The sequence below is a fragment of the Mobula hypostoma genome, chromosome 20 (genome assembly GCF_963921235.1).
Source record: "Mobula hypostoma chromosome 20, sMobHyp1.1, whole genome shotgun sequence".
Lineage (NCBI taxonomy): Eukaryota > Metazoa > Chordata > Chondrichthyes > Myliobatiformes > Myliobatidae > Mobula > Mobula hypostoma.
In genome coordinates this window covers 51505041-51531116 of record NC_086116.1, presented here as the reverse complement: position 1 = coordinate 51531116, position 26076 = coordinate 51505041, and the positions used below count along the sequence as shown (strand labels likewise).

At 45.7% G+C, this 26076-nt stretch overlaps 1 protein-coding gene across 1 annotated transcript in view; it reads left to right on the top strand.

The window, feature by feature from the left end:
- The window catches only part of kcp (kielin cysteine rich BMP regulator), a 128187-nt gene that overhangs the window by 32247 nt on the left and 69864 nt on the right, over window positions 1–26076 (top strand). The window contains exons 7-16 of the mRNA XM_063072925.1: window positions 364–1279; window positions 3262–4636; window positions 8279–8463; window positions 10346–10519; window positions 11884–11960; window positions 12448–12544; window positions 14822–14889; window positions 15818–15914; window positions 25052–25134; window positions 25342–25435. Of these exons, the coding sequence (XP_062928995.1) occupies window positions 364–1279; window positions 3262–4636; window positions 8279–8463; window positions 10346–10519; window positions 11884–11960; window positions 12448–12544; window positions 14822–14889; window positions 15818–15914; window positions 25052–25134; window positions 25342–25435 (3166 nt within the window). The remainder of the gene's footprint in view (window positions 1–363; window positions 1280–3261; window positions 4637–8278; window positions 8464–10345; window positions 10520–11883; window positions 11961–12447; window positions 12545–14821; window positions 14890–15817; window positions 15915–25051; window positions 25135–25341; window positions 25436–26076) is intronic.

Genomic DNA, 26076 nt, shown 5'->3' with positions numbered 1-26076 from the left:
AATGTCTGAAACTATTCTTCTTTGTCGAAAATAGTCAACACACAGTCCAAAGTGATAGTTGGTTCATTGAGAATCTCAGACCTATGAAGGTCTAGCCATGTAGTTCTCCAGTAAGATTCATCCCTCCAGGCATTGAACGCTCCCAATGTGCTCCATCTTTATTAGTGACACCCTACAAGACCCCTTCTCTCCCACTACTCTCTCCAAAGCCTGATCTCTAAGCTCCTGACTCCCCTCGCTCTTCCATGGGGAGAGGGTCAACACTGGCTGGTCAATTCCAGACACTTTAGCACATCAGTGCAGGGGATTTCTTCATGACTGTTTGACAGACGATTACTTAATTCTTTCCCATTGGCTCCACAGGTTTGTATGTTGCCTTGTGTTGAAGGTCACTGCAGCGGGGGATTCACTGTTCCCACGAGACGTTGGTTCTACAGCATCTCCTCTGGCCTGTGTGAAGAGTTTAATTACAACGGCTGTGGTGGCAACAGCAACAACTTTGAAACACACGAGGAGTGCAGGAAGAGGTGCGAGGTGGGAGCTTGCTGCTTCCGCCAGCCAAAGTTGCCCAACATTCCAATTGGTTACGACCACGAAGGCTATGATCGCTATGGGTACAACGTATCCAGCGTGGACCGGAGTGGAAGGCAGGTGGTGGCATTTAACCCAGTACGCTCTGGGCCCGCGCTATTTGGTCCGAATGGGCAGGTCTTTAGCGGCCTGAGCGATGGACGAGAGTTCGACAAGTACGGGTTTGATAAACAGGGGTACGACCGAGATGGGTTCCACAGGGACACCGGATTCAACCTCACCGGCCACAACAAGAAAGGGGAGCACGATGCAAGAGCAGAGTTTGACGCGGCTGGGTTCAATGCAGAGGGCTACAATCGAGCACAATTTGATTGTGTTGGGGTTAACCGTGAGGGTTTCAACTACCTGGGCTTCTCTGCAGCCTACATCTACCACTGTGAATATCTGCCAGCCTCTCGTTGCCAGGCCATCCACAGAAGTGATCTGAAGAGGGAGGTGGTCAGCTTCAAGCCTGGCCAGAGGTGCGAGGACGTTCAGTGCGGCCAGAGCTGTGGCTGCACCTTCCACGGTCGCTCCTACCACTTTGGAGAGTCCTTTGAGTACGGCTGTGAGATCTGCCTGTGCAGCTACACCGGGGTGACAGAGTGCAACTGTCGGCATGTTAGTCAGCGCAAGGAGGTCCGGGACATGACGGCCGAGGAGATGATGGCTTACCAGGCAGCAATACGGGAAATCTACTACAAGCAAGGTAAAGTCCAATCCTTACTGCGCATTGCCTGCAGTTTCTATTCAGGTTCATTGGGCATCCCTGGCAGGGGCAGCATTGCCTTTGAAGCAGGGTACGGGGAGGGTGCTGCCTTAATACTCTGCGTAGACATTTCAATGATCCTGCCAAAGTGATGTGAAAGGAACCTCAATTCTGCTTCCATGCCGGGAAGTTGGTGCTGACGTGGAGCCAGTGGATATCCTGCATGTCTGCTTTCTGTCCTTTAACGTGATAATAGAGATCACAGGTTTGTAAAGCACTATCAACAAAACCTTTGTAGCAGGAACATAGACTGGACTTTTATTTTTGAGGCTGGGATGTTCAAAGGGAGTCAATCTCTCGTGGTGAACGAGGCCTGCCACCGTCTTAATGGCATCAAGTCCTCTGAGTGTTGTTGAAGCTGCATTCATCTAGGCAAGGGGAGAAGAGTATTCCGTAGCATTCCTTCTGTGCCTTGGATTGGCGGAGAGTCTTTGGAAAATGCAAATAAGTGCTCTATTGTATGTGCATGAAAAGTAATAGCATTGTGTTTCTTGGTGGAGGGGTGTTCCGGATTTAGCCAACCAGATCTCTGAGCTTCTGAGCCTCATATGCATGTGTATTTATGAATGTAGGTGCTGCATTGCGACCTCCTCCATATCAGGTGATCAATTAATTTATTTATTGAGACACACGGCGGAAGGCCTTCAAGCGCACCGCCCAGCAATCCCTCAATTTAACCCTCACCTAATCAATTTACAATGACCAGTCAATTTAACCCTCACCTGATCAATTTACAATGACCAGTTAACCTACCTTTGGACTGTGGGAGGAAACCCGAGCACCTGGAGGTAATCCACCGGGGGAATGTACAAACTCCTTACAGGCAGCAGCGAGAATTGAACCCGGGTCACCTGTACTGTAAAGCATTGTGCTAACCACTTTGCTACCGTGCCGTCGTGTCATAAGACCCAAGTTACTGCACTGCCACAAATGCAGAATATTTAGATTGGCTCCTGTTCACCTGCAGAGGGATAAAAGAAAAACGGAGGACTATGCAGGAGGGAAGGACTAGCTTGATCTTGGAGTAGGTTAAGATGCCATTACAGCACCATACAGGCTGCAGGACCTGTATGGTGCTGTACTGTCCCATGTTCTATGTTCATTTTACTTAACCATGACAAAATCAAATGAACCAATCATCCACAAACAACAGAAAATCTGCTGGAAATCCAAGCAACACACACAGAATGCTGGAGGAGCTCAGCAGGCCAGGCAGCAGCTATGGAAAAGGACACAGTCGAAGTTTCGGGCCGAGACCCTTCAGCAGGACTGGAGAAAAAAAAAGATGAAGAGTAGATTTAAAAGGTGGGGGGAGCAGAGGGCGAAACCCAAGGTGATAGGTGAAGCAGAGGGGGGAGGGGTGAAGTAAAGAGCTGGGAAGTTGATTGGTGAAAGAGATGCAGGGCTGGAGAAGGGGGAATCTAATAGGAGAGGAGAGAAGGCCATGGAAGAAAGAACAATGGGGAGGAGCACCAGAGGGAGGCGATGGGCGGGCAAGGAGATAAGGTGAGAGAGGGAAAAGGGGATAGGGAATGGTGAAGGGGGGGGCATTACTGGAAATTCAAGAAATTGACATTTATGCCATCAGGTTGGAGGCTACCCAGACGGAATATAAGGTGTTGTTCCTCCAACCTGAGTGTAGCCTCATCACGACAGTAGAGGAGACCATGGATTGACGTATCAGTATGGGAATGGAAATGAAATTATAATGGGTGGCCACTGGGAGATCCTGCTTCTTCTGCAGACGGAGCCTAATCATTCATTAGGTTGTAGCTTTGTGGGATCTTAATATGGCCATACTGGCAATATGCTTCTGATATTGCACTGCCTTCTATGTCACTTAGGCTGTGAGGAGCTTTGAGATGCTGCAAGGAGATAAAGACACAAAAGCAAATTCTCAACACTTCACTGTCACTCTACAGGTATCTGGGAGGAGTTCGCCAAAATTAAAGCAGAGTACTCACCACAAGCCAATGGGCAGTTCACCTTCCTCCCCTGGCACCGTTACTTCCTCCGAATGGTGGAACGAGAGCTGCAGAAGGTATCATGTGACATCAGCATCCCATATTTTGAATGGACCATTGATGCGGGTTCGATGGAAAGCTCTACAGCATGGCAAGGAAACTTTTTTGGAGCAAATGGAGACTCCGAGACAGACTGTGTCCACTATCACCCTTTCCAGCAGGACACCGAATGGGTACCTTGTCTCCGTCGGCATTTCAATCTTTCCATCACTTTACCAGATGCTATCAACGTTCAGCTGATATTAGCAGAGCAAGACTTCGCCCAGTTCTCCATTCAAATGGAAGCTATCTCAGGGCTCTTCCACCTCTGGGTGGGAGGTCACATGGCCTCTCCTTTCAGCCCCTACGATCCAATTTTCCTGTCTCATTATGCGTTTATAGATAAACTTTGGAGCCACTGGCAAGACCACAGCCCTAGTGGTCTGCCCCGTTACCCACCTGGGCTTCGGTATGTGAAGATGAAGCCATTTGACATTGCCCCAGATGACCTCTTGTTATCTCAGCAGCAGCTCTGCGCCATTTACGTTCCAGTCACACTTGGTGCTCCTTGCAACTACACAAAGGCCAATTCTCACCACCATGAGCAGAACAGCTATAACAGGAAAGACTTTGATCAAAGTACACAAAAAACTTATGATATTCATGGGTATGACTGTCAGGGTTATGATCGCCAAGGCTATGACCAGACTGGTTGGGATCGTAATGGTTATGGCAGAGACCATTTCAACCGGGACGGTTTTGACATCGAAGGATTTGATATTTCAGGATACAATCGGTATGGTTTCAATCGGTCCCTGGTCACACCGTTTGGAATGAGGAAAGATGAGACCTATTTACCTTATGTTAAGGTAGAAGTTATTGAGTCTCTCTTTGATGGTGTCTATAACACTTACGGCTATAACAAGTTTGGCTTGGATAAGAATGGTTTTGATGTGTTTGGTTTTGATAAGAGTGGGTATGACAAAGACAACTGCAATTATTTCTTTAGAGGCCCTCATCACATGAGGTTCTACTTCTTCGTCCAGCAGCAGCTCCACATGGCCAACACAGAGCAGCTGCTCAATATTAAACGTATCTGCCCGCCAATAACCTCTCTCCCGAATTGGTGGCTTGTTCAGAACTGGATGGTCACTGATGTGCAAGACACAATCACTGTCATACGGCACTTTGAACAGAAGTGGGCTTCAAGCCATCTTTTTGACAGTGGATTTGTCCCCAACATTTCCTCAGTGAAAGACAATGGCCTTTGGCTTCCTGTAACGCCCGACCTCAGGTAAGTGTCAATATAACTGTTTGATTGTGCTCCTAATACTGTTAATGAAGGTGATTGAGATCCCTGTTGTTATATTTCCCCAACCAGCATGGACCTTTGTTCTCTTTACACTGTGTCGGTCTATTGAATTAGTTTCATTTAATCTCTGAATTCTGCTGCATCATTGAGAATAGAAACATCTCCTCAAGACTACAATTTCCCATCACAGGGATGATGTGGAGAAATCTGTATTCCTGCTCTCTGGATTTAATATTCTTTATGTTATGATAACCTAAAGGGCACAGTGTTTTTGTCGATGACCTCATCTTGCATCTAGCTAGATTGATCATTCTTTATTCCAACAATAGTGGAATATCATTTATTCCGATGAACATTCCGAAGGAACATCTTCATTCCAGAGATAGTGTGTATACTTTGGGGAGTAATTACCTGCCAGGGACAATTGGGTCCAAAGTAGCAATTATATTGTAGATACATTTTCTTGACCCTCACACTTATTTACATATAGTCAGCTGCCAGCCCTATAATTCAAAAGGGCATCTGGAAAACATTTTAAATCTACAGTATTTGATTTGATTATTTTTTTCAAAAACCTTGATCTTTACTTTTAATTTGAACTTTGAATGTTTAAGATCAGTTACCTGTCATCCCCTCCGTCATCAGATTTCTGAACAGTCCGTGAACACTATTTCTTAAACATGAGAAATTCCACAGTTGCTGGAAATCCAAAGCAACACACACAAAATGTTGGAGGAGCTCAGCAGGTCAGGCAGCATCTATGGAAGTGAAGAAACAGTCAACGTTTCAGACTGAGATCCTTGACCAAGACTCACTATTTCTTTTCTTTTTTTCAATAATTTATAGTAATTGTGTGGCTTTGCCCTGTACTGCTATTACAAAACAAAATTTACATCATATAAGACAAAGATAATAAATCTGATTGATTTAATCATAAATCAGTGTTATTTCTCCATTGATTTAACATTGTTGAAAAAGGTTTTTTAAGAAAAAACAACAAACTATTTGTAAGTGAACATCAAAAAGTGTAAAACATGTTTTTACTCTTATGGTCAAACTAACTTACAGCCCATTATGCCGCTGGTGGTTACACCAGCAATGAAGGTCCTTATTCCCAGTCTATGGCCACTCAGATGTAGAAGGATTCTTCATTGCTTTTTCCGTAATGGTCTTGTTTTACCAGTCAGGGTTGTTGGCCCTGAGTTGAACCCCCAAACCTGGAGGATTGGTGGACCATCTTACCCTTTGACCTGTTTGGCATGGATGAAACAACCAAAAGCCAAAGCATAAAGCCCTGACTCCAGTCAACACAGCTCTCTGGGTCACTGAGGCACACAAGCCTCCAAACCTCGATAAGGCTGTGGTCCTCTTGGAGGCCTGGTGGTCAAAGGGAACAACTTAATCTTTAGAGCTTCTAGATACTCACAGTGATGGTGAGTATGACTTGTGCAGTGTTTCTCATACTAAAGCAAAAAGCTCTGGAATGCAGCTTTGTACTGAAAATTACTGATAATAAAAAATATTCACAATCATCTGCATTGATTTTGGATGAACAGTGCAAATAAAGTCTACAGAAATGTTGTCTTTATGCTCCTATATATGTATAAAAAACACAGAAAACTGCTTGCTTTTCTTTTTATTTAGAGATGCAGCCCGGTAATAGGCTCTTCCAGGCCAGAGAGCTAACGCCGCCCAATTACATCCTGTGAGCCCAATTAACATATTAACCTGTATGTCTGTAATGTGGGGGGAAACGGGAGTAGACAGAGGAATCCCACACAGTCACAGGGAGAAGGTACAATGTCCTTACAGGCAGCAGCAGGAATTGAACCTGGGTCCCTGGCACCATAATAATGTTATGCTAACTACTACACTACTGAGCCGCCCTAAAATGCATAGTTTTATGCCCTACTTTCCCTACTGCCGCTGTGCCTATGGACAAACTAGCTCCCACTTTGCCCTTCGATCTGATTCTTGTCTACTCAGAGTGACCCCCAGATAAACAGTACTTCCATTTTAATGTCTCATCCATGTTTTCCAATCCCACTGATTATCTCTAATCTCCCAATTGTAATTGGTCCACCATTTAGCAGCCATTTCCTTGTTGTTCAGAACTCAAGCTTTGAAACCCTTCTATAAATGACCATGTGCCTTATTAATGACCTTTTCCCCTACAAAATGTTCCTTAATAGTTATTTCTTTGACAAATCCTTGTTATATGTTTCCATGTCATACATTGTTTCAGTAATACTCCAGTGAAGCCCCTCAGGTCATAATGCTGTGCCAGAAGTGCTTTATAAACGCACATTGTTTAGGCTGAGCTGTGAGAATTTGATATTTAGAGTTCTAGAGAAGCGTGAAGTTGTCCCAGTAGAGAAAAGTCCCTTCAACCATCAAAATCAAAATCAGGTTTAAAATCAACGGCATATGTCATGAAATTTGTTAACCTTGCAGTAGCAGTACAAAGCAACACATGATACATAAACAAAAAAAAATTGAATTACAGTAAGTATATATATGTATATTAAATAGTTAAGATAAGTAGTGCTACCTGACTCTGCTTTGGACACTTTTAACTTGCACTGGACACTTATAACTTCATTTTAACTGACATGTGGCTGTTGTGTTTTACTATTTATTGTTGTGTTTATTATTTAGTGTTGCATTTGTTATGTTATGATTGCACTGCACCTGGGAAACGCTGTCTCATTCTGCCCTGCAGAGCTGATGTACGGTTAGAATGACAATAAAGTTTTTTGAATCTTTGAACCTTTGAAAAAACAGAAATAAAATTAGTGAGGTAGCGTTCATGGGTTCAATGTCCATTCAGAAATCAGATGGCAGCGGGGAAGAAGTTGTTCCTGAATTGCTGAGTGTGTGTCTTCAGGCTTCTGTACCTCCTTCCTGACAATAACAATGAGAAGAGGGCATGTCCTGGATGATGGGGGTCCTTGATGATCAAAGCCACTTTTCTAAGGTACCGCTCTTTGGAGATGTCTTGGCTACTATGAAGGCTAGCCCCCATGATGGAGCTGACTAACCACGATGCCTATCTACACTAATCCCAGTGTCCCTCTGTTCCTTTCCTATCCAAGTATCTGTCTGAATGGATTGAAAATGCTGCAATTGTGTTTGCCCCTACCACTTGTTTGGTATTTTATTCCATATACCCACTACTCCCTATGTGGACAACCTTGCCCATTATTTAAATTTCACCCCTCTCATGTTAAACCTACACCCCCCCCTCAGTTTTTTTACTACCCCACCCTTTTGCCCTTTGTAATTTTTTCAGCATCGTGCTTCAGCTTCCTACTGAAATATTTAAGGAGATCTCAAGGAGGAACCTCTTCACTCAGCGTGTGGAACAAACTGCCAGCGGAAGTGGTGAATACGGGCTTGATTTCAACAATTAAGAGAAGTTTAAGGAGGTGTCTGGAAGGTTATGGCCCAGGTCCAGGTCGATGGGACTAGGCAGTTCAGCAGAGACTAGATGGGCTGACGGGCCTGATTCTGTGCTGTATGCTCTTTGACTATGACTACGTTTAATCCCTTGACCCTCCAATTTCTGTGAGCCGTTCCATGTTTTGCCGACATTGCCCTTCCTGTTTTTCTCTTGCCTTGTAGGTTTTGCTTTGAGCTGCACTGGTATTCGGGCTGCCCAATAGGCACCCAGCCGATCAGCTGCCCCGACCTGTGCCAGCACACCGAGTGCCTGGGGTTCCCGAACGCAGAGTGCCGCGTCCATCGCTGTGGAGCCTGCTTCAGCGAGTGGTACGACCGAACGACGGGCCGCCACATCATGTGTCAGGGTTGGTCGCCAGCATTTCCTGCTCAATCAGTCAGATCTGTGCGGTGGCTGGGTTGGGGGCCAGTTCGTGACTGAGTGTTAGAAGGGGGATTTGCCATAGGTTTTGGGGAGGGAAGATAAACATTTGGTTTGAGTTACTGGAAGGGAACAGGCTGTTCTTCCACATTTAATTATGGCAGGTCCAGGAGCCATCCAAGATAATGCTGGCTTCTAGAGCAATCCCACTGATTTATATAGATATATCTTTCTCTCTCTCTTTCTCTCTCACTCTTTCTTTCTCACCCAGTAACACCTCCTGATTCACCTGTCTATGTGTGAGAAGTGTTTGCAGTAGCCTATTAACCAGCCCCTCTTGGGGTGTGATAGGAAACCGGGGTACGGCAGTGGTAACCCATAGTAGGCACAGGGAGAATGTGCAGACTCCACACTGCCCTGGGGTCAGGACATGAACCCAGGACACTGGAGGTGCGAGTATCTGTTTTTGCTGTGAGGAAATGATGGGGTTCGACTGAGGTGGGCTGAGGAACTGCAGCTGGACTGGGGTGAAGTGAGGCGGTGGGGTGGGGGGTGTCCACAAGTAGATACAGGAAGGTGGTCGGTGAATAGACGGGGCAGTCTCTTTGTGAATAGATGGGAGTGTCACTCTGAATAGATGGGGCATCACTCTCTGAATAGACTGGGGAGTTCACTCTGTGAAAAGACGGTGGGGGGGGAATCACTGCGTGAATAGGTGGAGGGGGATTCTCCCTGTGAATAGATGGGGGTGGGTATTCACTCTGCAATTAGGGGTGTCACTCTGCTAATCGAAGCGGGGTGCGCTCTGCGAATAGACAAGGGGAGGTTACGCAGCGAATAGATGGGGGGTGCGCTCTGCGAATAGACAGGGGGTGTCACTCAGCGAATAGATGGGGGTGTCACTCAGCGAATAGACGGGGGTGTCACTCAGCAAATAGATAGGGGGGTCGCTCTGCAAATAGATGAGGGGAATTGCTCAGTGAATAGATGGGGGTGTCACTCAGCGAATAGACAGGGGGTGTCACTCAGCGAATAGACAGGGGATGTCACTCAGCGAATAGACAGGGGATGTCACTCAGCGAATAGACGGGGGGGTTGCTCAGAGAATAGACGGGGGGGTCGCTCAGAGAATAGACGGGGTGTCACTCAGCGAATAGACGGGGGGGTCGCTCTGCAAATAGATGAGGGGGAATTGCTCAGCGAATAGATGGGGGGTATCACTCAGCAAATAGACAGGGGGTCGCTCTGTGAGTAGATGGGAAGGTTGCTTGGAGAATAGACGGGTGTCAATCAGCGAATAGATGGGGGTTTTGTTGTTCAATAGATGAGGGGGTCACTCAGCAAATAGACGGGGTGTCACTGCAAATAGACGGGGGTGTCGCTCTACAAATAAACTGGGGGGGGTCACTCTGCAAATGGGAAGCAGAGGGGTAATATCAATCCCTTAGCAACATGTCCAACCCTAATGATGGTCTCATTCGCTGATAATCCCAACTTCAAACAGTGTTGCAATAAGGTAATTGCTGAACCCGGACTGCAGCAATGGCACATGAGGGAGTGGATGCATAGGAAATTACTCTGTGAAATACTTGAGCTGGTTCTTGTGCTATGGTGTTCATATCTGATGGTTGAAATTACTCATGCTTGGATCTGTTGATAAGTACTGTGTACATCCTGCCAATGACTTTAATCATTGTTTTCAGCTTTCGCTAAATGCTGCATACACCAGTCCATGAGTGCATTTTAATTCCTCTCTCCATCTGGCAATCCCTTGCTCTCAGAATGTGCCTCCCCCATTATTTAGCTGACAGCTCACAGCACTGCATCTTTTCTCATTCTCTTTACAACTCTAATTTTCTTCATCCTAGGTTGCATAGATGACATGGGTATGGGTCACGTGGATGGTTCGAGCTGGCAGTCTGGATGCCAGCTGTGCATGTGCCAGGGTGGTGCTGTGTCTTGTTCGAAGCTGCCCTGTCCAGACCCTGGGAACTGCCAACACCCAGCCCAGGACCTGAGTCAATGCTGTTCTTCTTGTGATGGTATAGCCTGTTTCCCATCCAATGCTCCCTGAAGCTAACTCAGTATAATCAAAACAGCTTAAACGTTCAGGGGGGTATCAAAAGCTAAGAGCAGCAAGGGCAAGAATGGCGAGATCTAAAATAATCCAGTTTCTCTTTTCCTCTGGAAACTGTCTCTGTAACCCTCACTCCTACACCACTCTACCCCCTGACTGGAAATAGAAGGAACTAGAACTTACACAAACAAGAGAAAATCTGCAGATACTGGAAATCCAAGCAACGCACACAAAATGCTGGAGGAACTCAGCAGGCTAGGCAGCATCTCCAGGGAAGAAGTAACAGCTGACTTTTCGGGCCGAGACCCTTCAGCAGGAAGGGTCCAGCTGAAGGAACTCAGCCGGAAATATCGACTGTATTTTTTTTTCCCCCATATATGCTGCCTGGCTTGCTGAGTTCCTCCAGCATTTTGTGTGTGGAACTAGAACTTTTATGGATCTTTGTCTATATTCTGCTACATTTGCCTCTAGACCAGGGGTTCCCAACCTTTTTTATGCCATGGAGCCTTACCGTTAACTGAGGAATCTGTGGACCCCATGTTGGGAACCCCTGCTCCTCACTCTCTTCCTTTTCTCTACTGCAGCTTGCTGCCTGTCTCTCTGCCGTCAAACCAGAGGATCTCCACTCAAATCCACACAGAAAAACAGTAATAGACCTTGTGAGAGTGTTGGGGGGAATAGTGGTTGGGAACTGGTGACCAGGAGGTTTCAGTGTTACAGAGAATTTGGGATGGTTCTTGGGAAGTGGGAAGAGGAGGGAAGGAAAGGAAAGGAAATGACGTAGCAAAGAAGCAAAAAGGTACAGTACAGCAAATGGGGTTGGGGGGGAGGAGAATGGAGGAAGAGGAACAGCAAGAGGGGGAGTAACTAAAGGAATGGGGAGGAACTGAATGATTAACTCGGGGGTTTGTGATGATTATGGAGAGATTACCTCAAAAAGTAAATTGGAAAGGTGTTAACAAGCGGTTAAGGCTAGAAAGATTAAATTGGAGGAAGGATATAATTATGCATATTGAGAAAAGAGAATTAGAAGTTGTCACGTTGGGAGTTTTATAGAGTAAGTGAGGATCAATTGGAATAACTAATAGAACAAGGGTTTGGAATAAAGAGATGGGAGGATTGAATTTGGAGGACAGTGTATTGGATTGATTTTAGCAAGAGGCTATGAGTTGTCTGTAAAATGATAGAATGGAGCAAGGTTTTAATTTGGTATTTTAATCCTAACAAAAGCAGCACACTGGCCAGAAGAAAGGACATTAATTTTCACCTATATCTGTGCTGGGATGTTGAATGTGCAAAAATTTGCCAATTGTCTTCTCCCTGTTAAAGGTTGCAACTACAACGGCCAGACTTTTCAGAATGGAGAATCAGTCATCATCGACACTTGCATGTCCTGTGTGTGTCTGGTGAGTGAATAACTGAGAGAGCAGGCACTGTCAGGGGAAGGGGAGAGAGCCAGCAACTTCAGGCAAGCGGGAGGGAGAGTCACTGCCTTCAGGGGAAGGCGAGGGTGTGTCAGACCTTAAGGAGCAGGCAGAGGAAGAATCAAATCATTCAGGGGAGAGGAGGAGAGTCAAAACCCTCAAGGGGGAGGGAAGGGAAAGTCTGTATTTTCAGGGAAAGGGAAGGGAGAGAGTCAGCACTTTCTGGGGGGGGGCGCACAGTGAGAGAAGAGAGTCAGTACGTTCAGGGGAGAAGAAACTTGAATGAAAGGAGCAGGAAAGCCTAAGTCTTCAGTGGGGGTGGGGAGATATTCAGCACCTTCAGGGGAGGACAGAGAGAGTCAGCACCTTCAGCAGTCAGGTGGGGGTGATGAAAACATAATAGGCAATTTGGATAGTTAGGTCTGCAGTGATGCCAGTGGCTGATGAGATGCATGATCTTCTTTTGAAGAACGGAGATATTTCCTGTGCGCCTGTGCAGTGTCAGACTCTGAGCTGTAAGGACGTTGTGCAGAAACCAGGATCTTGCTGTCCGGAGTGCGCCCAAGGTGAGCAGTGGGAAGTTTTCACTGATTTGTCTAACAGTTTCTTTTTCAAATTACACTGACAATGGTCTTGATGAAGGGCCTCAGCCCGAAACATCAACTATTTACTCTTGTCCGTTGACGCTGCCTGACCTGCTGAGTTGCCCCAGCATTTTGTCTGTATTGCTATGATTTCCAGCATCTGCAGATTTTCTCTTGTCAGTGCAACGAGAGTTGGAGTTGCTGGTTTTGGAGACTTTGCTGAATTTGGTCGCATGAAGCAAATCTAAAATGGCAACAGGTCTCTGCAGATTCCAGTGAAAGCGCTCCACAGTCCATCATATTTGATGGAGTTGAAGGCTGTGAGGTACTCTTGGATATGACATGCAATGAAGATCATGTCCAGTGTAGCTCTAGTTAAACGGAATCTGCAATGCAGCTTAGAGAACTGCTCTTCATCTACTGAGAGAATCATGGAGATGACTTTCCCTGTGACAGCAGCACAGAGACCTCATCCCCTGCAGTTACATCTGTCAAATTTTTCTCCTTTCTTGACGATGGTCACAATTACAGCTTCTCTAGAACATCCTCCTCTTCCCAGGTTGACTGGGAATTTGTTAGTTAATTTCCTCACTGCCGAGTTTCATAACTCCAGGGATGTCAACTGCTCCCAAGGCCTCGTTTTTCACCAGACATATGGCGTTTTTGATTTTTGTTGATCAGAAGTGGCAGTAAGGATGGATTAGGTCTCCTTTAGGCTGGAGTTAAGGGAACTCATGTCAAGCGCAGTCATTGTTGAGGAGGTTTAGGATCATGTTCATGGAGGTAACAGAATGGATTAGCTTATTAACAGTCCAACTGTTTAGTAGATGTCAAGGTATGATTGATGTTCCTGAACTTCACTTTGACAGTGATACAATCTTATAAATGCAAGTGCATAGACTGTGCCGGTAACCATGAGGTCTGTGCTTATCCATCCCTCCTTCCTAAAGGATTGATTGGTTCTTTCCCCCAACTCTAGAGTTAAAGTTGGTCAGAGGATCAATTTGTTTCTCTCCAGAAGACAGACTTTTTTTCTCCCAAGGCTGGCAAAGTATTGTTATTCCTTCAGTAGCTTCTAGGTTGAGCTGCCTGAGCTGAGGGTCAAAGTGTGTTGGTTCTTTGTTGGACTGAGCCTGTGGGTCTTGAATCTTATTTGCTCTGTGAGGAAGTTGCTGAGATAAGGACTGTCTCGTGCTTAATGGAGTACCTCACTCAAAAAAGGTGGCATTCTTTTTCCAGTTTGCCCCTCCAGAAGTTGTGCCCACCCCCCTGCTCGTTGAGCTAGCCATCTTTGACAGCCTGTCATATCTCACTCAGGTCAGCTACATCAACCTCAGTGAATCTGAGTACTTGGTGTTCACTTCTGACACTAGTGGGACTGTCCACAAGAAACCTGTTATTCCAGATCCTGATCTTCTTACTTCAGTGAGACCTTGATCTAGTGACATGGAGAAAGGTGGCTGGAGACTGGGTTCTGTCTCAAAGATTTTGATGCACACTGCTGAATCTCTTAGAGAATGTCCCATCAACACTAACTTGATTTTCTCCCACTTCTTAGATGCCCACTGTGTAGCCCTGACACCTCCCTCCCTCTCTGGGAACAGTTCTTGTACCAACATTTCACTGACCCAGAACCATCAAACGCTGGCCCCTCTGCTCAGAGATGGGCAGTTGTTCTGTACCCAGCTGCACACCAGGCTGGGGTTTGGAGTTTGGTTCATCACTGGGCAAGTTTGTGATTGAATTGGAGGCTGGAGGGCTGTAGTTGTGTGGCTAGTAAAGAGCCAGTTGTTCTATGGAGACAAGAGTGTCATGTACCTGAGGGTTAGGCGGGACCATTCAGATGGTATAAAAAAGATGGAGCTAAAAAAGGGTGGTGTGGGGGGAAAGAGAGAGAAGATGTGAGAGGTCACCTGTCATAATGTTTTTTTTTTAACAGCATCAGTTTTGACTAATTAACTGTAAAAAGTGCTTATATAACTGTTGTGTAACTGATAAAGAAATAAGGTGTTCTGTGTAGAAGAGTAATGCTAAATAGTTAGCAATTCCCAGTGTATTGAGGCTGTGAGCTGTGTCTGAAACACAGTAATAGACCAAGGCCCCTTCTACCTGTTCTACCAGGGCTGATATGCATTGCAACCACCTAGGCCTCACTTCTGAAAAAAATACACCCCTTTGTCAAACAAAAATATTCAATGTGTCTTTGATACTTTTTGCCCAAAGCTCTGTAACACAAGTCTATTTTGTCTTGTATGGTAGGCTGTGCCAATGGAAGAGCTCATGGAGAGAGCTGGAAATCTGAAAAGTGTACACAATGCTCGTGTGAGGTAGGAGCATCCTATGATCTATGACAATACTCTCAGTGTGGACTGAAGGAATACCTGGATGGGTGAGAGATGTAGGAACCCAGTTCCGGCTTGGTCTGCCTTGTTCTGGAGCACCCATCCCACTTGATGGGGACTCTCGAAAACTAATGGTTTGTATTTCAGGGTTTGATGATTTCAGGACAGTTTTGAGAAGTTTGCAGGGCCAGGTTCAGATGTTTGAAATTTCAGTCTCTGATTTGCCCAGAATCTTGTTTCATTTTAAAAAAGAGTAATGAAGTTGCTCGGGGGAGAGGAGTAAGGGTCACCACTGGGGACGGGGAGCTGGTGGTTTCCAAGCGTTAAACACATACAGTAGCCATCAGAGCACTAGAAGACTATTAAAAAAATAATCAACACCACTGATTCGTGCATTAAACAGCAACATGCAACTTGGGACCTGGATTCTGATGTTTAAATCACGTGCCCAGAATAACCTGGTCCAACACAACCCCATCTGTTCTGAATGACCTTGCCCCTCTCCCATCTGCACAGGGAAAAGCTACCCACCCTTGGCCTCACCCTCCCCTTCCCCCTGCCCACCATAAAAAAAGAACACTCAACAGCTAGCTCCAATCACAACCCCACTGCCTGGTACGGATGGTCCCAACTCCACCTCCATGTTGTGGGATAGCCCAGTTCACCCCAGACCTCATTCGGATCTTCCATCTCACCACTACCTTCACTCACCAAACTAGACTGCCCCTCCTCCCTGGCCCCAGGCCATCTCTAACTGGCCCATCTCGGCCTGCTGTCCACAATTTTTGCCCCCCAACAATTGCCACCCAGTTTTGCAGGTGGATATTCCTTGCATGCTGCTAAGTTGAGTCCGAGTGATGTGGGGATTCAAACGCAAATAATGGTTTTGTCTAAATTCTTTATTTCTCTGAAGGATGGGACTGTCCAGTGCAAGGAGATCATCTGTCGAGACCTCACATGTTTAGACCAATACAAACCAGCTGAGGAATGCTGTTCCATCTGTCAGCCAGGTAACATCAAATAACAACGTGGGTTATAGGTAACTGTCATTTGAACATGAAAGGTAAAAAGGAACTGTAACAGTAAAAAGACCCTGATGGGAGTAATATACAGACCTTTGAACAGACAAAGCCAGGATGTGGACCACAAATCACAACAGGAGACAGAAAATGCATGTCAAAAGGGTGATGTTATGATAGTCACGGAGGATTTCAACATGGAAGTAAATTAGGAAAATAAGGTTGGCGCTGATTTGGATCCCAAGAGAAAGAATTTATAGAATGCCTATGAGATAGCTTTTTTGAGCAGCCTCTAGTTGAGCCCACTAGGGAAAGGGCAGTTTTGGATTGGGTGCTGTGTAATAAACCGGATTTGGTTAGTGAGCTTAAGGTAAAGGAACTCTTAGGAGACAGTGGTCATAATATGATAGAATTCACTCTGCAATTTGAGAGGGAGCACTAAAATCAAATTTATCAGTACTGCCGTGTAGTAAAGGAAATTACAGAGGCACGAGAGAGGAGCTGGCCAAAGTGGATTGGAAGAGGACTCTAGCAGGAATGACGGCAGAACAACAATGGCTGGATTTTCTAGGAGCTATTTGGAAGGCGCAGGATAAATACATCCCAAATAAGAAGTAGTATTCTAAGGGCAGGATGATGCAACTGTGGCTGACAAGGGAAGTCAAAGCCAACATAAAAGCAAAAGAGAGAGCATACAATAGAGCAAAAATTAATGGGAAGTTAGAAGATTGGGAAGCTTTTAAAAACCAATGGAAGGCAGCTAAAAAGCCTTAGAGACAAAAGATGAAGGTAAGCTAGCCAATAATATCAAAGAAGATACTAAAAGCATTTTCAGGTATATAAAGGGTAAAAGAGAGACAAAAGTAGATATCAGACCACTGGAAATGACACTGGAGGGGTAGTTATGGGGACAAGGAAATGGCGGACAAGCTGAATAATTATTTTGCATCAGACTTCACTGTGAAAGACACTAGCATTATGACAGAAGTTCGAGAGAGTTGGCAGCAGAAGTGAGTACAGTTGCTATTACTAGGGAGAAGGTGCTTGGGAAGCTGAAATAGACAGGTCACCTGGACCAAATGGTGTACACCACAGAATTCTGAAAAAGGTGGCAGAAGAGATTGTGGAGGCATTAGTAATGCTCTTTTAAGAATCACTGGATTCCGGAATGGTTCCCGAGGTCTGGAAAATTGCAGATGTCACTCCACTCTTCAAGAAGGGAGGGAGTCAGAAGAAAGGAAATTATAGGCCTGTTAGCCTGACCTCAGTGGTTGGGAAGATGCTGGAGTCATTTGGTAAGGATGAGGTTTCAGGGTACTTCGAGGCACATGATAAAATGGACCCAAGTCAGCAAGGATGCCTTAAAGGAAAATTTTGCCTGACACCTGTTCAAATTCTTCGAGGAAATAAGAAGCAGGATAGACGAAGGAAAATTGGTGGATGTTGTGTACTTGGATTTTCAGAACGCCTTTGACAAGGTGCCGTACTTGAGGCTGCTTAACAAGATAAGAACCCATTGCCTTACAGAAAGATACTTGAATGGATTGAGCATTGTCTGACTGGCAGTGGCAAAGTGTGAAAATAAACGGAGCCTTTTCTGGATGGATGCCGGTGACTAGTGGTGCTCTGCAGGGATTGGTGTTGGGAATGCTTATTTTTATGTTTTATGCCAAGTATTTGGATGACGGAAGTCATGGCTCTGTGGTCAAGTTTGCGAATGATTCAAAGATACGTGGAAGGGCAGGTAGCGTGGAGGAACCCCAAGGAGGTTGCAGAAGGACTTAAACAGATTGGAAAATGGTTAACTTGCAGGTTGAGTCAGTGTTGAGGAAGACAAGTGCAATGTTAGCATTAATTTCCAGAGGACTAAAATATAAAAGCAAGGATGAAATGCTGAGACTTTATAAGGCATGGGTGAGGCCTCACTTGGAATATCTATGAGCAGTTGTGAGCTCCTTATGGAAGAAAGGATGTGCTGACATTGGAGAGGGTCCAAAAGAAGTTCACAGAAATGATTCTGGGAATGAAAGACTTATCTTATAAGGAATGTTTGATGGCTCTGGGCCCATAGTCACTGGAATTTTGAAGAATGAGGGGAAATCTCATAGAAACCTATTGAATGTTGAAAGGTCTGGATAAAGTGGATATGGAGAGGATGTTTCCTATAGTGGGGGAGTCTAGGACAAGAGGGCACAGCCTCAGAATAGAAGGACATCTATTTAGAATGGAGATGAGGAGAAATGTCTTTAGCCAGAGGATGGTGAATCCTTGGAGTTCTTTGTCACATGTGACTGAGGCCAGGCCATTGGGTTTATTTAAGGCAGAGGTTGATAGGTTCTTGACAAGTCTTGGCATGAAAGGTTACAGGAAAAGGCAGGAGAATGGGATTGAGAGGGAAATGAATCAGCTGTGATCAAATGGTGGAGGATATTCAACTGGCCAAATGACCTAATTCTGCTCCTATGTCTAATGGTCTTACTTGTGTCCGGGTAGCTTGAGAATTTTATTTACATAATGAAATGCCAGAAGCTGTCTGGAGTTTAAATTAGGCAAGTGTGAAGTCACACATTTTGGGCAGTTGGGAAGTTAAGCCCGGGAAGGACATGCTGTGTGCTTGAAAGGCAAGGATCTGGGGAGAGACACTGAGGTGCAAGTGAGTGAAAGTGCTGCCACTGGTAGACAGGGTGGTGAAGAAAGCACAAGGCACACTTAATTTCATCAGGCAAGACGACGGGTATACGAAATGGGACGTCACGTTACACTTGTACAATACGTCGACTACCACACTACAAGGAAGATGTAATTATCTACAGAGAGTGCAGAAAAAATTTTACAGGATGTTGACTGGACTGGAGGTCTTGAGTTACAAAGATAGAACTGGATAGGCAGGTTCTGCTTTCCCTGCAGTGAGGAAGACCTAGAGGTGATACGATGGAGGTACATGAGGCCATGAGAGGATCAGATAGGGTCTGTGTCCCGTGGAAGTGGAGCCTAAAACTTAGAAGGCATAGTTTTAAGGTAAGAGGGGAGGAGGTGTAAAGGAAACCTGAGGAGTAAGTCATTCACCCAGAGGATTGTTGGTATCTGCAATGGGTTGCCTGAGGAGCTGGTGGAAGCAAGTAGAGTTACAATATTTAAGAGGCGTCTGGACAGATCAAATCATATGGAATTACTTCAGACAAATGTGATTAGAATAAGTCACCATGATGGTCAGCATGTACAAATGGTCAGCATGACCTTTTCCTTTCTGTCCAACTCTATGACTCCAACTTGATCAGAGCCTTCAGGAAGGAAATGTAATTCTGGTCATGGGTAGTATCTCCCTACAAGAACTTGGGCTGCTCAGTTACTTGGGAGCTATATTGCTGGAAAGTCACAGAAAAGAAAGAGGAACTTGGTGGAGCTTGTAAAACTCAGACATGCGATAGTGATTGGGTGTGTGTAAGATGTTTCCCCACTATTCCCAATGCTGTTGGAAACACTCCAGCACACTGCTTACAACACAGTTGGATTCTCTCCTGTGATGATTCTCCCTACACAGTTGGAAGCTCTCCAGTAAAGATGCTGCTTTTCCTGCCGAAAACCTGCAGCAAGCCCATTCCCAACACTGTTGGAAACCCTTCAGTGACATTGATTTCAATGCGTTTGGGAAGACTCCAGCAACATGGATTGCAATCGTATTGGTCACACAAACTAAAAATAGAATGCTGGAAACAATCATTTGTCAGGCAGCATCTGCAGAAAAAGAAACAGAGCTACTGCTTCAGATAAAAGGTTTATAGGGCAGTGTAACTGGAAAGTGTTCATCAGTGTTGTTGGCCTTGCCGGAGGATGGTGTTGGGAACAGCATGTTGGGGATACAGAGCCAAGAGTTCGGAATTCGGCACAGAAACAACAAAAAAAGATGTTCATACTTCCCGCATCCCGCACCTCCCGTTTCTACCCCCTACCCTAGATTCACACACCTGCCTGTCCAGGTAGACCCATTATATCTGCTTGTTCCTGCCCCCACTGAACTTGTATTTGCATACGTCAACTCAGTTTTATCCCCCCTGGTTCAGTCTTAACAGACATCAGAGCTGTGAGAGTCCATGAGTTTATAATAGACATTAAACTGATATCTATTATAAACCCACGGACTCTCACAGCTACCTGGCCTATACTCTTCACACCCTGTTACTTGTAAGAAGCTATCCCCTTCTCTCAATTCATTTATCTCTGCTGCATCTGCTCTCAGGATGAGGTTTTTTATTCCTGAATGAAGGATATGTCCTCGTTCTTCAAAGAAAGGGGCTTCCCTTCCTCCATTATCAATGCTGCCCTCAAACACATCTTTTCTATTTCACGCATATCTGCCCTCACTCATCCTCCCAACACCCCACCAGGGATAGGGTTCCTCTTGCCCTTGCCTACCACCCCACCAACTTCCACATCCAGCACATAATTCTGTAATCTGTCACTTCCACCATCTCCAGCAAGATCCCACCACTAACCACATCTTTCCCTCCCCCACCCCCACTTTCTGCCTTCTGCAGGGATCACTCCCTATGCAACTCCTTTCTCCATTTGTCCCTCCCCACTGATCTCCCTCCTGGCACTTATCCTTGCAAATGGAATAAGTGCTAACCCTGCCCCTACACCTCCTCCCTCACTACGATTCATGGCTCCAAGTGAGGCAACGCTTCACCTGTGAGCCTGCTGGGGTCATCTACTGTATCCGGTGCTCCCGCTGTGGCCTCCTGTGTACCTGTGAGACCCGATGCAGATTGGGAGACCGCTTCACTAAGCACCTATGCTTCGTCCACCAGGAAAAGTGGGATTTCCCAGTGGTCGCCCGTTTTAATCCTACTTCCCATTCCCATTCCAACATGCCTGTCCAGGGCCTCCTCTACTGTTGTGATGAGGCCACACTCAGGTTGGAGGAGACCACCTGATATTCCGCCTGGGTAGCCTCCAACCTGACGGCATGAACATCGATTTCTGGAATTTCCAGTAATGCCTCCCTCCATCATTCCCCCTTCCCTTTTCCCTCTCTCATCTTATCCCCTTACCTGCCCATCACCTCCCTCTGGTGCTCCTTCCCCCTTTCTTCCATGGCTTCCTGTCCTCTCCTATCAGATTCCCCCTTTTCCAGCCCTGTATCTCATTCACCAATCAACTTCCCCCCGCTTTACTTCCCCCCAGCCCCAGTTCCACCTATCACCTTGAGGTTCTTCCTCCCCTCCCCCCACTCTGACTCCTCATCCTCGTTTCCAGTCCTGATGAAGGGACCCGGCCCAAAACATCGACTGCACTCTTTAACCATAGCTGCTGCCTGGCCTGCTGAGTCCCTCCAGCATTCTGTGTGTGTTGCTTGGATTTCCAGTATCTGCAGATTTTCTTTCGTTAAGGAAAGATGTTATCAATCCAATAGGAAAAGGCGAGACTTGGTAGTTGCAACTCGCTCAGTCTGCGGAAGTAACGGTAAAGTTGCCAGGCATCCTCCTCGCCTCAATCATCTAATTTAATGCCAGTGGTAGAATTCAAGATATTACAATGGATTTTCAGCAATTACAGAAGTTCTGTATCTGCTGTATCCATGTGGTCTTTATCGTGGATACATTGCTCATAGAAACTTTACATAATTGCTTACTTTACACACTGACTATTATGCCACTGGCATTTAGGGCAGCAATGAAAGTCCTCCAACTCTGATAGTGCTCAGGGCTTCCTTTATTGTGTCGGTAACTTCTTCTTAGTTTTCACTACAAGTCCTCGGTGGAGACTCAGGAATACCGTCAAACTTGTGTAAGAATACCATGGCATTCAGATGTGGAAGGATTCTTCATTGCTGTATCCGTAACAATTTTGTTTGACCAGTCAGGGTTGTTAGCCGTGAGCTGAATCCCTGAACCTGGAGGACTGGAGGACCACTCTTAGTCTCCCCTCTACCCTTTGACCTGTTTGGCATGGGTGGCCCTACCAAGAGCCAAAGCATAAAGCCCTGACTCCAGCCAACGGAATCACCAGGTCATTGAGGAACGCAAGCCTCCAAACCATGGAAAGGTTGTGGTCCTCTTGGAGGTTCACATAATTAACATTGGTTGCACTTGAACTGGGAAATAGGCACAGGCAACTCTGGGTAGCCTTCAGATTTTGTTTCTGCTCTGTATGCACAATGTATCTTGCTGCTGCATAGCAAGCAGAGTGAAAGGAAGATATTTACAGTATATATGGAAAAAAAGCTGTTATTGGTTTTCTCTCATGCTGGAAATAAATGCAGTTTAAACATGACCACACACACCCTCATGCACACACACACACACACACACACACACACACACACCTGTAAAGTTTTTCTGTGGTGAAGGTAGATGGGGAGCATCTCCCCAGTCATCCACATCCTGGGGTCAGATTGAACTCAGGGTCAGATTAGGGAATGAACTCGAACTCATTATTCTTATTTCTAATGCTGATTGGGTTGCTGCAATGGGCATTGTCCCCAGGGTTATACCATTTAATCAAAGATGGAAGGCCCCATCAAATGGAAATAATGGCAGTGAAGTGATGGATGAGCTTGGTGATGGAACAAAACGTTTGATTTTACCTTGAAATGTCTTCCACAGTGTAAGAAAGGATGTAAATTAGTTTCAATGTTGTTATTTTGACACTGCCGCATCCTTCAAAGTTCAAAGTACATTATTATCAAAGTATATACACTATATACAACTTTGAATTTCATCTCCTTACATTCAGGCACAGAACAAAGAAACCCAATGGAACCCATTAAGAGAAGAAGACTATCAAACACCCTATGTGTAGAAAAGAAACTAATCCTGCAAAAAAAAAAGTAAATAACGTGCAGAACTGAAGTTCACAAAAGAGAGTGCAAAAGAAAGCCAGTCACAGCTGACCTAGGAATGAGTTAGTTGCCTTAGTTCAGCAGAGACAAGTATCCTTGTGAGCAGTAAGCTGAACACAGGCCCGTCCCTTGCCCCTGGCCCTGACACCCTGACTCTTTCAATCTGGTTCGGCACTTAAATCAGACAAACAGCGGGTTGTTCCTGGCTCTCAATCCTGGGACTGGCTGCCTTGATTCGGCCCATACCCGACATTCCAATTCAGCCCGGCACTTAAATTGGTCCAACCTCAGCCTGTTTCTCGCTCTCGGGCCTGGGCGCACAGCCTTGGCTCTGCCTCTCTTCGGTTCTGCCGCTTCAAGTCGCCTCCAAGTCCCCTCCAGCAGCCAAACATTGGCTCACCCCCCACTCTCGGGCCCAGAACTTGCCGCCTCGATGCAGCCCATACAAACCGTACCGCAACCGTCCGGCACCTTCGAGATTTCAGCTCGCACCACAAAAATGCCAGGTCGGACAGGCGGTTTAAAAGCTTGACTCCGAAAGGGAAGTTACAAACTATTGATCACAGTGATCGTTTTTGAGATAAAGTGTGTGTAATAAAGTAATTCATAGTTGTTTTAGCTGCCAGCAAGTCGTCGCTGTGCTTCAGTGGTGCCATCTTAAACCATGATACAATAGTGATTACGGATGTAAAATGTCCAGAGGTAGAAGTTACTACAGCCATGGTTTTCTCTGCTTTGGCATTCACAGGCTCTAAGATTTTGCAAACAGAAAAGCAAAATGCTTTAAAATCCTTTGCCTGTGAAGTGAATATTGGATTGCAGTAGAGGGAAATTACTGCCATTGAATTACTGGTCTGTATATCTGAGTGTTAATGTTTTGACTCCTTTATCGGAGACATTGGGGTCTGAAGCCTGGAGTGCACAATCCCACAGTCCACCACAGGGCCACGTAGCTCCTGAGAAACCATTTAACAGCAACATAACTGGCTACCTGTGTGCAACAAAACAGAAGATGCGTTTCACTTCACCGCTGTCAGGGAGCACAGCTCCAGGATGAGGCCACAGGTTTACTGCCCAGCTTTGCCAGGTTATTCAAACACATTCTGAATGGCTCTCGTACCTAAAACAACTTCACAAAAACTCAGTCCCGATGTAAGTCCCGTGCTGGGATGGAAAGTCAAATCTTTGAGTTTGCAGCTCAATGAAACGGGCCACAGGACCTCAGAGAGTTCCCAACGCTGTCCTGGCTGATGTTACCGAGACACTGCTTAAAACATGCAGCATGGACCTGGGGCTCCCCCTGTGTATCGTTCTCCCAACTTCAAACTCAGTTGTTACACTACCTGGAAGATTCTGTCCCTGAGAATTAATTTCCTCATCTATCTGCCAGCCCGATGACAAGTGCAGTTCAAAGGACCTGGAAGATGAGCTAAATGGTAGTGTACAACATGTACCAGCCCCGCTCCCAGGCATTGCCTTCCATGGCTGGCTCGAGTTGTTCTCCGATCTTGGTAATTTACTTGCAAACATTTCATCACCATACAAGGAGACATCATCGGTGTGCTGTTCATTGTGGTGTGTCCTCTGAATGCTTGGCCTTTATATACTTAACAATTAGCTGATTGGTCCTCATTATGGAAACTCATTTGTGAAGTGGGGGGAAATCTCATTGCTGATTGGTTGTGTGGCAAACTTTGCACGTTGTGGTCTGGAATTCTGTCCGCCTTGGCTCATAAATAAACTCACAGTTGAGTTTCCATAAAGTTAACCAGTCAACTGATTGATAAGGATATAAAAGCCAAGCATTCAGAGGTACACCACAGTTAACAGCACACTGAAGCCATCTCCTCATATGGTGATGAAACGTTTGCAAGTAAACCAGAGATCCAGCCGTCAACCACCTGAGCTACACATTTTCTGAATTATTCCAGGTCAGTAGTAACCTGAAGACTTTGAGGTGACTTAAAGCTAAATGAATTGTTGAATGGTTTCAGATTCAGTCTCGACTATGCTCCCTGTCATTTATCATGATTCACGGATGCAGTTGCAATCTAGTTGGTTAATTTGTGTAGTGACAGGGAACCACTCATTGAAAACTACTGGGCGACAGAAAGACGCAATTATTTAACTTCAACAATCTCTCAAAACACTTTCTGACAGATAGCAGCATGAATTAGGTCCCGATTAAAGTTCCCTCTGTGTTCTTGAATTAGTCCTGTGGAGGTGGAGCAAGGGTGGGACGTTTCGTCTGGGACATCTGTGTCTAACCCCATTGCCTTTCGTTCAGGTTGTGAATACGAAGGGAAGCAGTATGTAAACGGGGAAGTTTTCTCATCGATTACCAATCCCTGCATGAACTGTTCATGTGTGGTAAGTGCCCCATTGTTAAAGTTTGTATGATAGGGTCACATGCGTGTTTGTGGCTCACTGAAAGAGCCATGTTCTCCTGCATTCTTTGAGGCACATTTAGGGTCTGGTTGTGTGACCCTTGAATTCCTTGTTTATTTCAAGCTAATGATCTTATTATGAGAGCTTTTTTTAAAAAATATATATATATATGTTGTTTGTTTGTCATAGAACAGCTTGGTGAGATGTGGTCCCGTGCAGTGCCAGCAGCTGTTGTGCTCTCACCCGGTCCAGGAATCTGACCAGTGTTGCCCCAGCTGTCCAGGTGAGAGGAAACCAGGCATCCAGCCGGTGAGGCCTCAGTTAACTGTAACGCAGAAAAATCCACGACGGCAAGCCCAACATTAATGTTTCCACACTCTGATACAATTGTACCAGAAATGTTCACTGATTCAACTAAATACTGAAAGCTGTTCAATAATATTTCAGATACGTGTACACTGCTGTACACTAGAAACCTTGCCCTGGTAACTGAACCTATTTCCGATCCCTAAAACACACTTTCCTTCACACTTGGTCCTCATCCCACACTCTATTCCAGTCTTTAACCCTTTTCATTCACCTTTGCTCAGTTTCTAATCCATAAACAGCACTTTTCCTGATCTCTGATTCCTCTCCAGCACTCTCTCCCAGCTGCTAATCTTCTTCCCAAATCTTTCCCCCAGTCTCTGGTCTCCATCTTCAACTCCACCATCCACACCTCCTTTAGTTTTTAATTGTCCCCCCAGTCCCGCACTCTACGCCCCATACCAACCTCTCCCCCAGTCCCGCGCTCACACACACCCCCCTGACCCGCACTCGCACCCACCCCCCGACCCACGCTCGCACCCACCCCCCTGACCCGCGCTCTCACCCACCCCCCTGACCCGCGCTCTCACCCACCCCCCTGACCCGCGCTCTCACCCA